Source organism: Seriola aureovittata, chromosome 7, assembly GCF_021018895.1.
Source record: "Seriola aureovittata isolate HTS-2021-v1 ecotype China chromosome 7, ASM2101889v1, whole genome shotgun sequence".
NCBI classification, from domain to species: domain Eukaryota; kingdom Metazoa; phylum Chordata; class Actinopteri; order Carangiformes; family Carangidae; genus Seriola; species Seriola aureovittata.
Window position 1 is genome coordinate 3,999,659 of NC_079370.1, and position 16,272 is coordinate 4,015,930.

Below are 16,272 nucleotides of genomic sequence, written 5' to 3' on the forward strand. Positions count from 1 at the left end.
AAGTACTACTATACCCCACGCCAAGGCCCGAGTCTTGACTCAACACCATAAAAACACAGCCATCCCATCATGCTTGGCGGTGGCGGCAGCAGCAGCGATGAGGAAGCCTGGTGTGATGACATGATGTATGACATCACTCCCACAACGCACACATAAGACGCTTTAAATTAGCAGACTGGCAGCGGGACAAGAGACGAGCGTGTGTGAGAAAGACAGGCCGAATTCCTATGAGTGTCTTCATCCCCACACACACACACACACACACACACACACACACACACACACACACACACACACACACACACACACACACACACACACACACCTGGGGGGGGCTATAAATGATGTCTGTAATTATGTACACACAAATCACACACATAACACTACACAGTTTAATTCCGCGAAACCAAGCTCTCTCACATCAACACATGCACGCATCCGTGTACACATGCACTGACAGACAGACAGACAGACAGACAGACAGACAGACAGACAGACAGACAGACAGACAGACAGACACACACACACACACACACACACACACACACACACACACACACACACACACACACGCACACGCACACAGAGCAGCCCGAGGCCTGTCTGACAGGACAGTTTAGTGGTCTCATTAGCAGCGGGTGGAATGCCAACAGATAATTAACCAGGAGAGATGAAGAGAGGGAGGGAGGGCGAGTGCCAGCAGTAAAACATATGAGAAAGAGAGAGAGAGAGAGAAAGAGAGAGAAATGTTCTTTATGAGATGGATAAAGTGAAAAGATGGCCAGACACCTGAGGGGAGGGAAGCCGACTTTGTGGGTTTTTTGTGGGTTTTTCTTTTGCTTGCCAGCAGAAAAGACAATCAGACACTTTCACTGACGGTTTCTGTTGGTTTTGGTCTTTTCATGAGGTTTGTTGACGATAAGAAAAACACAGAACGCTAAGGTCGCCTGTGAATGACCTGCAGTTACCTGGACGGCTCGATGCCACCGTGTTCCTCCAGGGAACGTCGTCCGGCATCACCACCACCGCTGCACACAAGACGCTCTCAGTCGGCACTGAAGCTTTAGTGATGTCATCTGCTGAATGACTGAATACAATACGGCTGAATATCAATAGCTGCCGATACTTGACTCAGTCAAGACTCTCCGTCTGGTTTACCTGGACTAAATGTTTCCCGATTTAAAGTAGTTAAAATAGTTCCTCATGTCGACAGCAACATCTCCTTCCAAATATAGTGTACACGTTACCTTGGTTACGTCACTCTGAGCAGTTTTTGGTTGAACGACTTTTTGCCAATGCTCGAGCTAACTGAGAGAAAAGAAAAACTAAATTTCCTAACACGGGACCCTTTAAAGTTGTGTTTATGCAAATTTTTCTTCTGCAGCTGTTCGTGTTAAGAACCAGTTTTGTTTTGGTATCGCTACTGAAACTCAGGTAACATATTGTTATCGTCACCGAAAAACCTTTAAATGACTCCAAGCTTTAATAAGTAAGGAAGGTGATAATTTCAATTTCATTTTCACCTTCACCTTGCTGGAAAGTGAAGGTGACTGAGGCTGAGCTGACGGCACGTACACACATTTCAACTGAGAAATACAGTAAATAAATGAATTGATATTGCAGTGAAGTGAAAATGAGCCACAAACAGCTCTTGAAATGCACACGTCTACACAAAGTCTGTGTCATTTTTGCCCTCACGATCAATAACTAGATTATTTGACAATGAATTATTTCAATCAGCTCACTTTTATTTAAGTCACTCTGGATAACAGTGTCAGCCGAATGCTTTAAGTGTCATTTTATTTCAGTATGAACAGATGCGTAAAAAAACAAACAAAACAAAACAAGAAAAACAAAGAAGAAGAAGACAAGACGCAAACTTTGATTAAAAAATTAATTATGGTCCAGCCAAGTAATCTGATGTGGGCAGCCCTCAACCAAAGCCAAAAGTTAGCGCTCTGTCAAAAGTCACATCAGCTTGTTTCCCGTTTTGTTTCTGACACAGAAAGAATAGACAGGACGTGTCAGCCTGCAGACTTCATGCTAAACGCTCCTGATGTCTCTCCATCTAAGCTGAAATCAAACAAAACCAGATGCTCGTTTAAGTTTGGCAGCAGACAAAGAGGCCGGAGCCAAATGTGACAAAAACAGACAGTAAAACAATTTAACTGTGTTGTATTGATGGAGAGAAATCAACACCTGCTATTGGAAACACGTGTGAAGTTATTTCCCACGACCCCTTGCACAAAAACGCTCTGCCTCATAAATAGCTCGATGTTGCTCAAATATAACCCCGTCAATAAACTCATATCTCCATGTTGTCCTCTGCAGAGACGGTAAAACGACAAAACAATGTTTAAAAACAGACGAGTGCAGCCTCGTTTCCAGCTCGAAACACCGGGTCGGTTTCACTTCATCCATTTGGTTTTGATAGCTGCAGAACCCCGTGAAGTACCGAGGACCATGTGTCCATCCAGATTATTTCAACTATGAAATGAAGACGTTGTAAAAATGCTGTTAAAGCTGTAAGTTAATGCTAATTCAGGGACAGTGCCAGTTTGTCTCAGTGATGATGCTTTTAGTCCAAACCAGCTCCTGTGTGTGTGCTGGGATCACTGGAGTCAGATCAGATGTCATCGGTCACCGTCCTTTTCTTATTCAAGCTCACCAAAAAAAAAAAAAGTTCATCCAAGCAAAACTAAGCAACAGAAAAAGTCGCCTGGTAAACATTTCTCCAGGCTCCGATGTAAACTCAAGAGTGGATGATGATGATGATGATGAGGCTGCTGATGATAATAAAAATGCATAACCGTAGTAACTAAGGCAGCTTCAGCAGGACTCGATGCACCGCTCTCCCCCAAACCCCAAACAAAACGTGTCTCTCCCTGTCGACAGGACAGTCTTTATCTTGGATGAGCTGGGGAGAAAGGATGAATACCAGGATGGAGAAAACGAGGGGACCCTCCTCTTCTCCTCCCGTGGAGATGTTTTTGTCGGCGGAGGAAAAGAGACGGCGGAGTAGAAAAATTAGAGGTCCTCTGCTCATTCAACCATCTCTTCACCTAAAGAAATCTCCTCTTCTTGTGGGAGCTGAAGAGGAAGAGAAGATCTTTTCGTCCTAAAAACAAGTTTTCCCAGGAGGAAAAGAGGAGCAGTAGTGGAAGTAGGAGTAGAAATCTAAGTAAACAAGATGGAAAAGGAGGTTTGTGAAATACCTCCTTCACATCCTTTCTTCATCTTTTATCTCCTTCTCAGCGAAGAGTCTGTTAGTTCTGAGTTTCCACCGTCAAGAGCTACCGTTTCCTGGGACATCTGAGAGCTGGCTGGTGGCTCAGCTGTGGTCAGTCGGTCGTCACGGTGATGGTGATGGTCGGGTGGGCGCGACCTCAGTCGGTGGGGGTGGGGATGATGCAGATGTGCAGGAAGTTGTCGGGGTGGCTGAGGTGCTCGCTGAGCCACTGCAGAGGAGTCTCCAGCAGCGGCTCGATGCCGTGGATCATCACCTGGTAACGCTTCTGCTCACCTGCACGGAGAGAGAGAGAGAGAGAATAATGATGTTATATCAATAATGATTCATTAGTTAGTATGTAGGAAGTTTTTTTAATCAGTTCTTTATTTATTTATATTAGAAGAAGTGGAAAAATGAAAGAAAGTGAGGGAGAAGATAGATTGAGGAGAAAAAAAAATCAATGAAAGACCACAGAGAGGAAAAAGAAGGGAGGGAGAGAGTGATATGACGGAGGACAAAAGAGAAAGAGAATAAGAAAAAAGAAAAGAGAAGAGGTAGAGAAGAGGACAGAGATGAAAAGGAGGGAGGGAGAGAGTGATATGACGGAGGACAAAAGAGAAAGAGAATAAGAAAAAAGAAAAGAGAAGACAACAGAGATGAAAAGGAGGGAGGAAGAGAAAATTCAGACTGGTAAACGAAAGGTGAAGAGGAGGAAATGAGTAAGCTCATAAAAAGCAGCAGAGAGAAATAAAAGAAGAAAAAGAAGAGAAAGCATGAAAAGAGGAAAATAAGTGAAGGAGAAAAAAGAGTGAAGGACACAAAGTCAGAAAAAGAAGAAAGAGAAGTTTAAAAAAAGACAAAGACTGAGGGAACAATGTTGGAGAGAGAAGAGATGGTAGCATGAGGTGAGGCAGACCACATCAGAGACTACAGTAATACCACGGGTGTGGTGGGTGAGGGTGAGAGAGAGAGAGAGAGAGAGAGAAAGTACGAGTGTAAAAGTGTGTGTGTGTGTGTGTGTGTGTGTGTGTGTGTGTGTGTGTGTAGTTATGAAGCAGAGTGAAGTGACAGTTGATTACTGTAGCGTTTGACGTTGAGAGGGTTCGAATTGTAAACTTTCGCTCTGACAGGTCATAGTTTCAGACGTGTGTGTGTGTGTGTGTGTGTGTGTGTGTGTGTGTGTGTGTGTGTGTGTGTGTGTGTGTGTGTGTCTGTCCGGCCCAATAGCCTCCTGTGATTGAGCCCGCCCTCCGCTGAAAGGCCACGACCGCAGATCATCCGTTGTGATCAGCGGCGCTCTCAAAAAAAAAAAAACCTCTCGGCCTGTCGTTGCTGTGTGATTTTCTGAGCAGATTTTCTGATATGGTTTTATTGACGGTTACAGAGACTGAACGTTGGAACTACACTGGCTGCACTGAGGGGCCTTGCTTTAATGTTTTCAAAGGTGCACGCTGCCAGTTTCCCACGAGAATCATTTTACTGATCACGAGGGGCGGGACGACTTCTCTAATGTCTCTGAGGCTGCGGAGCTTCGCCAAGTCTCAGCAAAATTACACAAATTAGCATAAAACCCGTGTTACAAACAGGGTCACACCCGGTCAGGCTGAGATGAGTCAAATCAAAGACACCACTAGGTTGCATTATGGGAAATGTAGGATCCATCATTTTGGAGCTCGACTCCTAAAAACCAACACATCGCAGCCTCTTCTTCACTTTCAGTCACCGTGGGACTTTTGTAGCTTCTCTCTCAACCTTGTTTCCCGTCATCTCTCCACGACCGCTCTCTAATAAAAATCAACATTTAAAAGTAAAAAGTAAATAAGCGTTGGCCTGTTAAGGGATGATTAATCTTGCATGACAAAACAAACTACAGGAAACAAAAAAAAAAAAGGTTAAAGAACATTAAAAAAAAAGAAGAAAAGAAAAATGCTTTTTGAAGACCAAGGCTTTGACTTTAGAGAATGAACTTTACACATTTTAAGACTTTTCAAGTCTGGAGACACCATGGTATTTGTTACACATATTTTCAAATGTATTATTTCAACATATTTATTTAAAGAGTTGCTTATATATTGTTGGTTATATATATATTGTTATTTAGAGCTCCCCCACACGCTCTTTAAAGTCAATTACAGAAGTATCTCATGCTCAAAAACTATTCATTTTCTATTACTGAGCTTTACATCACTTGACTATTGAAGTCTTGTAGTTTTAAATTATACAAAAATATGTATAAATGTATAAATCCATCTATAGTGCCAATTTAGTCTGGATTAATTCAATTTTTTTGTTTTTTGTATTTCTTTGTAATAAATGTGCAGATGAGTTCAGGTGGTTGAACTTGAGTCTGATGCACATCTTTTCAAACAAAACTCAAGTGACGTGTGTTTACATTTTGACTCTGGTTTCACTAGAAACTAAGTCAAAGCTTAGAAAACGCTCACCTGTTTAAAGATAAAAAAGGGATTTAATCTCACCTCTCAACTGATTCATGTTTCAGTATAAATATTTTTGCAGTTTTGCAGCGAACAGACCGGAAGGTGACACATGTTTTGATCAGCTGTAAAACAGAAACTGCGTTTAACGAGTGTATTAATGTGAAAACAGTTAATGCAGCTGTTTTCTCAGACACAGAAATTGGAGTTTATGCTTTTAGTTTATATTCAAGTTTGAAAATAATTATTTAAAAATAGAAATACATGTGTTAAATACTTTAATATGTATAAATACAATTCAAGTTTTAAGGTATTAATGGCAACTTTCTCAAACTACCAGGATGTGTGCATGTGCGTGAGAAAGGCAGACAGTGACGGGCCTTTTCCTGTCTATCACCCTTGACCTCATACACACACAAAAACACACACACACACACACACACACGCACACACACACACACACACACACACACACACACACACACACACACACAGGTTAACCCTAACTCACCCACCTTGTAGATGACATTCTGGTTCCACGTAATATCAGGAGGACGGTTGAGGCAGAGCGCTAACTGTCGGTCTGAGAAGTGGCGCCGCCCTACACCTGCTGAGTGGCTGGCAAACAGCAACATGCACGAAACTAATGTCAGGAAAGCGGTGCAAGAAATGTGCTCGACAAAAGCCGTATGAAAATTTACAGATGTGCACATCTAGGCCAGAGGTGGGTGGAGGAGGTTCAGGGCGGATGGGCTGCCTCTGCTGGTGGATGCAGGAATAAAAACGTAATAAGTATTGCTAATATACCAACTATAATTGTTTTTTTAAACTACATTTTGGGAAGCATTGGCTACAGCAGAGTAATTATCCTCAGAGAGTGACTGCTAGATTAAAAACCCAAACAGAATCTGTGATATTCTAACTGCTAAATTAGTTAATTAAAAAGGAAAAGGTTCATATTACACCTGCTCATTTAACTGAGGATTGATTAATGCAGGAAGGCTGGTGAATGCAGGATGTAGAATTACAGGCAGAAGGTTAAGAGACTGATTTCAGCTCCTGAATTTAAAAAATAAATGATAATTGTTTGATTTTAGCTGCTCAGGACAATTTCAAGGTCACAAGAGCAAAGTAGAAGCCATGCAGGTGAAGGGAGGAGAAACCCCAATTCTTTCAAAAACTGAAAATATTCTGGATTTATAACATAATAAATGTAATGGAAATTTAGCGACAATATAATTTTATTTATGTATTTATTTATTTCTTGTTCATGCAGTGCCTGGTAAAGGGTGATTAACCTTTCTTGGTTGTTGGTGGGTTGGAAAAAGAACAAAAATTCTGACAATTTAACCTCCCTAATGTTTTTGCTAAATTTAGAAACAACCTAAAAATGAAGCGGTAAGAAGTTTTTAATGTGTCAACTTATTTGCATCGTTGTCTTACTGCACTAAAACCACTGAGCCACAAGCGCGAAAAAAAAAAAAAAAGAAAAAAAGAGGAACCAGCTAAACTTCGGGCGGTAGCAACATGATTTCCTCTCAACTACAGCGGAGGTGAGGAGCAGCTGAAGACTGAGTAATTGTAAGAAGAGCAGGAGTATTACCGTACATGTAACCTGACAGAAGGAAATGATTTAATAAAGTGCTAAAATTAATGAGAGGGCATTTGAATACTGCAATGAACTCTTTTTTCTCTCTCTGTCTCTCTTCCTGTCTTTTTTCTTTCTTTCTTTCTTTCTCATTTTTGTATGATGTAATTTTATATTTTATGTCGAGATGAGGTTTAACAAAAGACCTAGATGGGTTTCTTACCTCACCTGCACATTTTCTCCATAAAAAAAACTATATACAACATATTTGTAATGTTTTATGTGTGCAAATAATAAATAAATAAATAAATAAATAAATAAATGAATGAATGAATGAATGAATGAATGAGTGAGTGAGTGAGTGAATGAATAAATAAATAAATAAAAACTGCAGAAATTATTAATTTTATTGTTTCTTTTTTTTAATTTGTGGATTATTTAGGTATTAATTTATTTTTGGTATTTCAACCATTTTTTTGTATTTAAATTCTTTTGGTATTTATTTTCTAGTATGTAAGAAACAAAAAAAACATCCAAGGCCATTTGAATAATAAAAATACCACAAACAATGCAATTACTGTGACATTTAACAGGTTGTTTCATTTTTAAAATCTGGCTGAAGGACAATCTGCTGTTGTTCTCTCCACCAGAGGAGCTTGTTTTCTTTTAACTGTGCTTTGCAGTTTTATTTTTCCTGGAAAAAACATTTTGATCCATTACAATGGGTTTTAAAACTTGGTTTCAGGTTTAAAAGAAGGTTTTAAAAGAAAATGTGTAAACTGATATGCCTCATTAAAAATAATCATCCTGGAAAATCTGGTAAAAGCTGAAAATAATTAGCAGTAATCCGCTTTATTTACCTACAACTACAATTTATTTTATCAGTTACTATTTGTGCTTTTATTGGGTTTTTTTTTTTTTTTTATATAGTTTTTTGCTTATTTAATTTATTAGTGTGACACTGCTTTAAAGCGTTTAAGAGATGATAAATTCAAATGAGCTGATTAACACTGAGGTGATCTGATTGAAATCTTTACAAAATCTTCAGTTCAGTTCAGAAGCACAGAAAGTAAAAGGTGTGATCCTGCCTATATAACAGCAATAGTGAGAATACACTTTCTCTGGTTCTCACACACACACACACACACACACACACACACACACACACACACACACACACACACAGTCCATTTCTGGGTGGTGTTTCATACCCATCACTAACCTTTAGCCTCCGTCTTGCCTGGCAACAGCGAGGCAGAGGTGGGCGGAGAAGGCGTGTTGTCACAATCTCACTATGAGAAATGGGGGAAATTCGCAAAGGGCTACGCCCCCAAACACTCACGCTCTCTCTCAAACACACACACACACACACACACACACACACACACACACACACACACACACACACACACACAGCCCACTCAAATACATTTTACTGTGGCTCATCACATTAGCCACCTGCGCCTTCATCACCCAGACACACATGTACAGTCTCACGCTCACATCCACACGGTTAAGGTCAGTTTCGGCTGTTGCGCCGCATGGTTTATCGTATTTTGGTCATCATCCTCAGTGTGAATTCCTGCAATAAACACGTTGTTAACAGCCGCGACATCAGAACAGCTGAGACTTGTTAAGTCACAAAGTTGAGACAGCAGAAAGAAAATCTTCTTATTTTTTTTCCTTTGCTTTTTTTTTTTTTTTTCACAAATAACGTGGCAGAGAGGCGGTTCTTTTCTTTCTTCTGTCTTAGAAGGAAACGGAGCTGCTATTACCATTTCCAGTAATGTTAATGAGTGAACTTTCAAACTTTCAATCCTCTCACATTCTACTACTGTATTACTGGCAGCTGAAGAAAAAAAAAAAATCTACCATTGAGCCATTTTGTAAGCTGGTAGCTGAAGGTGGGGCTGCACTTAAATCTGACATTTCTGACGTGACCTGAAGGCAACAGAACACAACAGAAATGTCTTCAAAGGATTTTTTTTAATTAATTCTTTTATTTGAAGGTGTAATCAGCATTTTTAAACAAATGACCTGGTAGAATTGTCATATTGTACTTTTCCCATAAATTTTACTCATCATGTTGCGTTTGCGTATCATGACGAGTTCTTCTCAACCTCAGAAAACACTAATTACACAGTCAAATTATGTCGCAACGGTTATTTCCTTCTGGTCCTGGAGTGAAGAATTTTAACGTTAAGCCTGTGTTACACACTGAGGGTGTGGAAATGAGTGTTTTCCAAGCAGAGGAGGTCTTACACAAGTCTCATAAAAGAAACCAAGTACTGCGAAGCACTTTTCAAAACACCTTGACCAGACTTTATGAATGCAATACTAAAACTGCTGGACTACTCCTTTAATTAATGACCACTGTGAGCAAATCCACTCTTAAATTCTCTTGTTAGTTGAATCTAAAATTGGCTTATTCACAATGTTTTATTGGTTCTTGAAAAGGTTTTTATCATCAATATTAATAAATATAGTACATACACTAATAATTAAGTGATGCATTACTCTTAATGAGGCGAACACGACGTGCATTGAGTCTCTAAGCTTGTGCTGCCGCGGCCTTTACTTTAATCTGACGGCACTAAATTCAGACGTGTGTCATGTGGGAAGTTTTATGAAAATGTTACGACTCTGTGATCAGAAATTAGGTACTGAAAGGCGTTTTTGTTACGACCCGGTAAGCTAGGGATTCATCATCAACCCAAATGTATTCTCTGTAATTCTAGTAACATCTGGTAAGGTTTTAGAAAAATGTTTCAGTGGATGTTGCTGATGAGCAACAGGAGAGCTAGAAAAAGGAGTTATATAAAAACTTATGTAGTAATTAATGACTAGATCTTAATCAGATTATGTTGCTCAGCTAAAGTTGTGAGGGAGGGAGGGAAGTCCTGAAGTTGAGGCGTTTACGTCGGGTTCCACTCACTCACTGATGTCTATCAAACACTCAAGAAGATTAAAAAAATAAATCCTCCCAGTAGCAAATGCCTCGTCAGCCGGCAGTTTGACAAGAACAGTAACCTCTTACTTCACAGGAAAAACAAGGGTCATTACAATAAGGGCGGAGAGTTCAACTCCTCCTGTGAATCCGCAAACGCACAGGTGCAGCAAGCCGTCAGCACGCGTGTCATGTAAAACAAGACGCTACTGAGGAATGTTATAACAACATTAAAGGTGATTTCCCAATTTGACTAATGTTCAGTTCTGTGATTCATTAGAGCATGACAGCGTTGACCATTCACAGCAGGAACAACCACGTTTGAGGTGAACAAACAAGTTTGATCGTTTACACGCAGAGTGACGCATTTTTAATGGCTTCAAGTAAATGTTTCCACCATACCACCAATCCTTCCGCTGTGGTTCCAGCTTTTGCTTTCCATAAAATTATTAAGGCACGATCATCAATTACTTTAGTTTTGAACAACCAGCATCCCTGACAGACTCAGAAGGTCTGGGAAACCTTATACTAAATACTGTGGTGCCTGTGACCTTTGACCTGCTGGGGGAAAAAGGCCGAAAAAAGAAATCTCGCCAAAGCTTTTACATTAAAACAAAAAAATAAATTATTACATGTTAAAAATATTTTAAGATGTTTAGGAGGATTTCATGAGACGGAGAAACCCTGTGGCTTGAAAGAGTTGAGTAAAGTTTACTGTACAAACAGTAGATTCAACGCACTTCCTCCCAACCACAAGTGAATTATTGATAACTGGTTTGCTTTGGAAAACAGTAACTGTATAAAACTGGACTTATTCATCCACTGACACACGCACACACACACACACACACACACACACACACACACACACACACAGATACACACAGATACACACACCCTGCGGTTGAGTGGTGCACGACTGCTGGCCAAGACGACATGTTCTGTCAGTCGAGCGAAGCCAACCACTATTTAGGAAGACCACAATGCAGCGCTCTCCTCAAAGCCAAACACACACTGCTGGTCGGTCGGACTGACTGACTGGTTATTCTGGCTGACTGACGAGTGGGGCTTTTTTTCTTCTTTTTTTTTTGATAAATCAACGAGTCATTTCGTCTATAAAAATGAAAAATGAAAAAAAATGCCTGTTACAGTGTCCCAGAGGTCAAAGTAACGTCTTTAAGTTGCATGTACAAATCCTCACATCTGGGCGGCTAGAACCAGCAAATATTTGGCCTGTTTTTTCTTTTTTTAATGAGGAGCCAGGAGGTTTATAATAAATTTGTAGCTTACATTTTGCATGTGACGACATTCTGAATGCGTCCACGTCTTCCAATGTTACTACTGGTTGAGTAGCCACCAACGATCCACATTTAAACTTCCAACACAATGGTGTTGAACACAATAACAAAAAAAAACCCCACAGGAAACCGACACCCTCAAGATACAGAACCAACTGTAGATATAGAAATACATCAAATGCTCCACAGATTAGATCACATGTCAATGCAGACTATGCTTTAATTAACCCACAGGCTAAAGGTAGAGAGCAGACTTTTCCTTAAACTTATAATATTAAATACATACTTGATATTATAATTGAGGTGCTTTATATTCCAGTTTCTAAATTGAATTTCTGTTTCTTCATATAATAAATCTGTTACTTCTGTCAACACCTAATGCATGTCTGCACATCTTGAATCTAGGGCTGGATATTGTAAGAATTTTATTGTATATTATACTGAGTTTTAAATACTGTTTTTTCTACAAAACCTTTGACCTTCGAAAAAACACGGAAAAGTTCTGACATTTTATTCTCACATTTTAACGTTTGTCTAAACGCAACTTAAAATAAACTAGAATTACAGCCTTAGAGAAAATATGGTCACAATCTCTCCTTCTGTTGCCGAGTTACAGCGTTGAATAATGATCAGAAGTGTTTATAATGTGAGGTGAGGTGAAGTTGACCTTTTACCATTTGGATATATAAATGTCATCACTTCATCATTTTATGTTTCGCGACTTTTGACCTTTGCCCACCAAATTTCTAATCGGTTTAAAAGTTCCTTTAGTCCAAAGTAACATTTGCAACAAATTTGAAGAAATTCCCTCAAGGTTGTTCCTGGGAAATCACCTTCATGAGAATGGGACAAATGGACGTTTGGCGGGACGGACGGACGGACAACCTGAAAACATAAGGTTTCCCGCCTTGGCTCTCGCTGTCAAAGAAGAAGAAACAGTCAAAATTTGGTGATTTCTTGATTCAAACTAACTATTTGATCAAAGAATAGGTAAACACCATTATGAATCACTTCAGTAAGTGTCAACATGCTCTAAACCAGCCCTACTATCGTTTGTGTAGGTTTTCTGAACCGAGGTATAAAATCCTCTGAGACACACTTGATTTTGGACTTTATTAGTAAAAGTCCATTTCTAATATTTCCAACACTACGAGATAATAATATAACTGTCTGTGAGGATATCAACATGTTTTTCCAAATGTTCCATTTGTAAGTGTGAAAGAAAGAAAAGCTGAGATCTCTCCCCGAATTCCACCAAAACCATTGCAGCCTTTTTACAGTAAAACCGTACGGACAGAATTAGAAAACAGAAGATCTCAGCTGACCACATTTTAATCAACAATAGAGCGAGTCATAGAACAAGGCATCCTGAATTCCCCTGTCTGGTACACATCTCACACGCCCGCGCACATGAACCATGACCCGCTATCTGCTGTATCAAAACAGCCACTGAAACCTACACATCCCCCCTTCGGGCTCTGAAGTGCGCCGATCCGTTTGATGAGCACAAGCTGTATTGGCTCCCGATGCAGTCAGTGAGGGTAGTCTGCCAATACTGAGTGGGCTGTACCACAGATGTGACTGTGATGGGGGTGGGGGGGGCAGGGGATGGGGGTGGTGGGGGGGCAGGGCGTCGTGGGAGGAGGAGGGAAAGGAGGTAGGACGCTCAGAGTATCATCGTGTGGATTTGTTGCTAAAAGGGGTGGGAGGGGTCAGGGTGGGGCGGGGGGGTGGTTGAGACGGGTGGGGGTGGGGCAGGGGGTGTGGTTGAGACGGGTGGGGGGTTTCCTCTGATTAATCACAGACAATAATCAATGTGGGTTTTTTCATAAATGGGCTCACCTCCGATAAATGTTAAGAAAGAAGCTTTCCTTATGAGAACTGTCTGTCAACACACGTATGTCATGCGTGGGCAGAATCACCCTTCAGGCTGTGATATCTGCGGCAAACCGAAGACAAATTCTTGCCAAAAAAAATAAAACTTGTTCAATCACACACCTAGTTCAAAAAGTTACAGGAAAGATTGAACAGATGTCAGTGCTGACCGACGTTTACAGCAACATGTTGTTTTGGGTTTGCTTCCCGCAGCACTGGGGGGGAGGGGGCATCAGCATCACGGAAACACAGACTTTTTGGTCATTCCTTCACAATGATTTGGGAATCCCCTTTTCTTCTTAACTCAAGCCACCCCCATTTGTTTGCTGCGACTGGTTTCTGGGTCCCACAGGGGTCAGCACCAATCCTCTCTCAGACATAACAGAGGGAGAGACTGTTTGAAAAACCTTGTTATTTGATGTTTGAAAGATCAGAGAAGTGGAGCACCCCAGATTTTCTTTTTGTTATAGGTTAGGGTCCCGACAGAAAAGAAAAAAAGTCGTCTGAACTCTTGAACAATACTACCAGCAAACGCACCCCCACCCCCAACCCCCCACCCACCGCTGCCCCGCCCAGTCCCTGAACACACGTCCCGGTCTCTCTAATCCAAACACGCCGCCATAATCCCCGGCTATCACCCGACTCATCTACAAGCCGAGGAAGAGGTGGAAACCAAACAAACGTAAAGAGACAAAAGGGCCACTTTCACCTTGATCAGCCAGGCAGGCTGGCAGACTCCACTGGGAGGGAGGAGAGCAGAGAAAAGCAGAGACTTAACGTCAAAGACATGAAAGACGTCTACGGCAGACAGGGAAGATGTAGAAGACTACACCTGAGAGAGAGATAGAGGATCAAAGAGGAGGAAAATAGTCTTAGATCGGGGGGAAAACAGAAAGAAACAGGAAAAGGATATCTCTGTCTCCACCTAACAGACACGCAGATTTCCAGCAAACCGTAAAATTAGCAAAAAAGAAAAAACTACAATGCAAGTTAGATTAATTTATAAAAACTGGAGGATTAGTGTCAGAAAACAATCTAATTAAGAATCCCTCAAAATAACCTTTTAGTACCTGGCGGCTCTACGCACGATGGATTTCACGCTGCCTGAGGCCAAAGACAAAGATGTACTTAGAAGGTTTCAAATGTGCAACCGTGACAAGAGAATCCAAAGAGCCAGAGAGTCAGATATTTCCTCTTTGTAATGAAATATAGTCTGTACATGTAAACACCACTACAACAGCAGGTTCTCGTCACTCTGTTGCCCTCGACCTTCCCACATTAAGCAGAGAACATTGCATTGGTATTTATAGTAGTTACAGCTGATACAGTCTGGCACCGGTGAGTCTGCCACACACTAAAGTCTGGAGTATCTAGATATTACATCCACCTGGAACCAGAAGTAGAAACCCTCCAGTACTTGGTCATATTGATTAGTTATCACTTAATCATTTCAACCTTTTTTTGTCGACTTGGTGACAGGGAAAACTAATTGTGAACACAGCACCGACATATCATATTATGCTGATATCTCAAACTTTTCAGCAAATAGTCGAATCGTGTTTCTCTACCAACACCTGAAGGACACATCTCTTTACCTGCTGTCTGTATGTTTCTAGTTGGGATGTCCTTATCAGATTTTTCTGACCCCAAATTTCATTTATTGCTTTATTTTAAAACAGGGACACTGTAGGATAAATGTATTGCACCAGATATATCACAACGCTAGTTTCCATCTGTTGTCCCTCGGCATATATACAGTGCATATATAACAATTAAACATCATAATAATATTATATAGCCACACAGTAATTTTCACTTCTCTTATACCAACTGCAAAAAAGTACACAAATAAATTTAGTTTATAAAACATACTGTGGGACACAGCTAACACTTCCTGTTTTACCCTGAGCAGAATTCATCTAAACAATCAGTGAAGAACTTTGAGATTTTTTTTCCCAAAGAACGAATGAATGACATGAAAGTGAATGTGAGACTTAAAACAGTCATCATCACCATGGCGACAAAATGAGAGTGAATGTTGGACAGACAGGTAGGCAGGTAGGCAGACGGAGGAGGAGGAGGGGAGGGGAGGGGGGGTTGCTGATGGTTCTGTCTCCCCTGTGCAGGTGAGTCTCCTGCGGGTCCTCTGTCCTAACACACTATTGTCTCCTTATCTACTTCCTCTCTGCTCCTCTGCAGACACCGCCTGTTTAGACTGCCGCTCGTCCTCTCTCTCTCTCTCTCTCTCTCCCCCCCCCCTCATCTCTTGTTTCACCACACCTCCACCACAGCAGCAGCTAAACTGTACGCCCTGAGTGCACTGAGGGCTTATACAGCAATTCTTCAGCCCATACAGACATTAAAAGGATATATGCATTATTACATATGCATTACCAATAAAGCAATCTATCAATCAATGCACCAATATTTGGCAGTGTGTAGTTTCCTGCTGCACATTAATATGGGATATTTTTGCATAATTTATAATGTTTTTTTTAATAACTAAAACTATTTGTTCATGTTCTGTTCTTTGTGTCTGATCATTTATCCCACTGATCCAACTATGTTTATTCTTTCACAGCATCATAGTCTGTGGAATAAAATGTGTACTGTGCATCGATTCGTTGGATGTTCTACTTGTTTTTTTTGTTGAAGGCTGTATAAGCCTAAATATAAGCCTAAAGCTTCTGGTAACAGTTTTTTTTTTTAAGAACAAATAAATAAAATAAAAGAATTTGAAACGGAAAATAAAAATCCAGCAAAAAAACCTAGACATAAATAATAAGTACAAAAAAGTACAAAGACCTCTGCTCATCCTTAAACCCCTAAAACACATGTTTTATATTTAGAAGGACACAAGCTCTGATTGTTGCTTGTCTCTGAATATGAATGAGACATGA

At 40.5% G+C, this 16,272-nt stretch overlaps 1 protein-coding gene across 1 annotated transcript in view; it reads right to left on the bottom strand.

The window, feature by feature from the left end:
• Positions 1-1,461: 1,461 nt before the first annotated feature.
• The window catches only part of atg5 (ATG5 autophagy related 5 homolog (S. cerevisiae)), a 33,479-nt gene continuing 18,668 nt past the window's right edge, over positions 1,462-16,272 (bottom strand). The window contains exon 8 of the mRNA XM_056381221.1: positions 1,462-3,523. Within this exon, the coding sequence (XP_056237196.1) occupies positions 3,387-3,523 (137 nt within the window). The 3' untranslated portion in view covers positions 1,462-3,386. The remainder of the gene's footprint in view (positions 3,524-16,272) is intronic.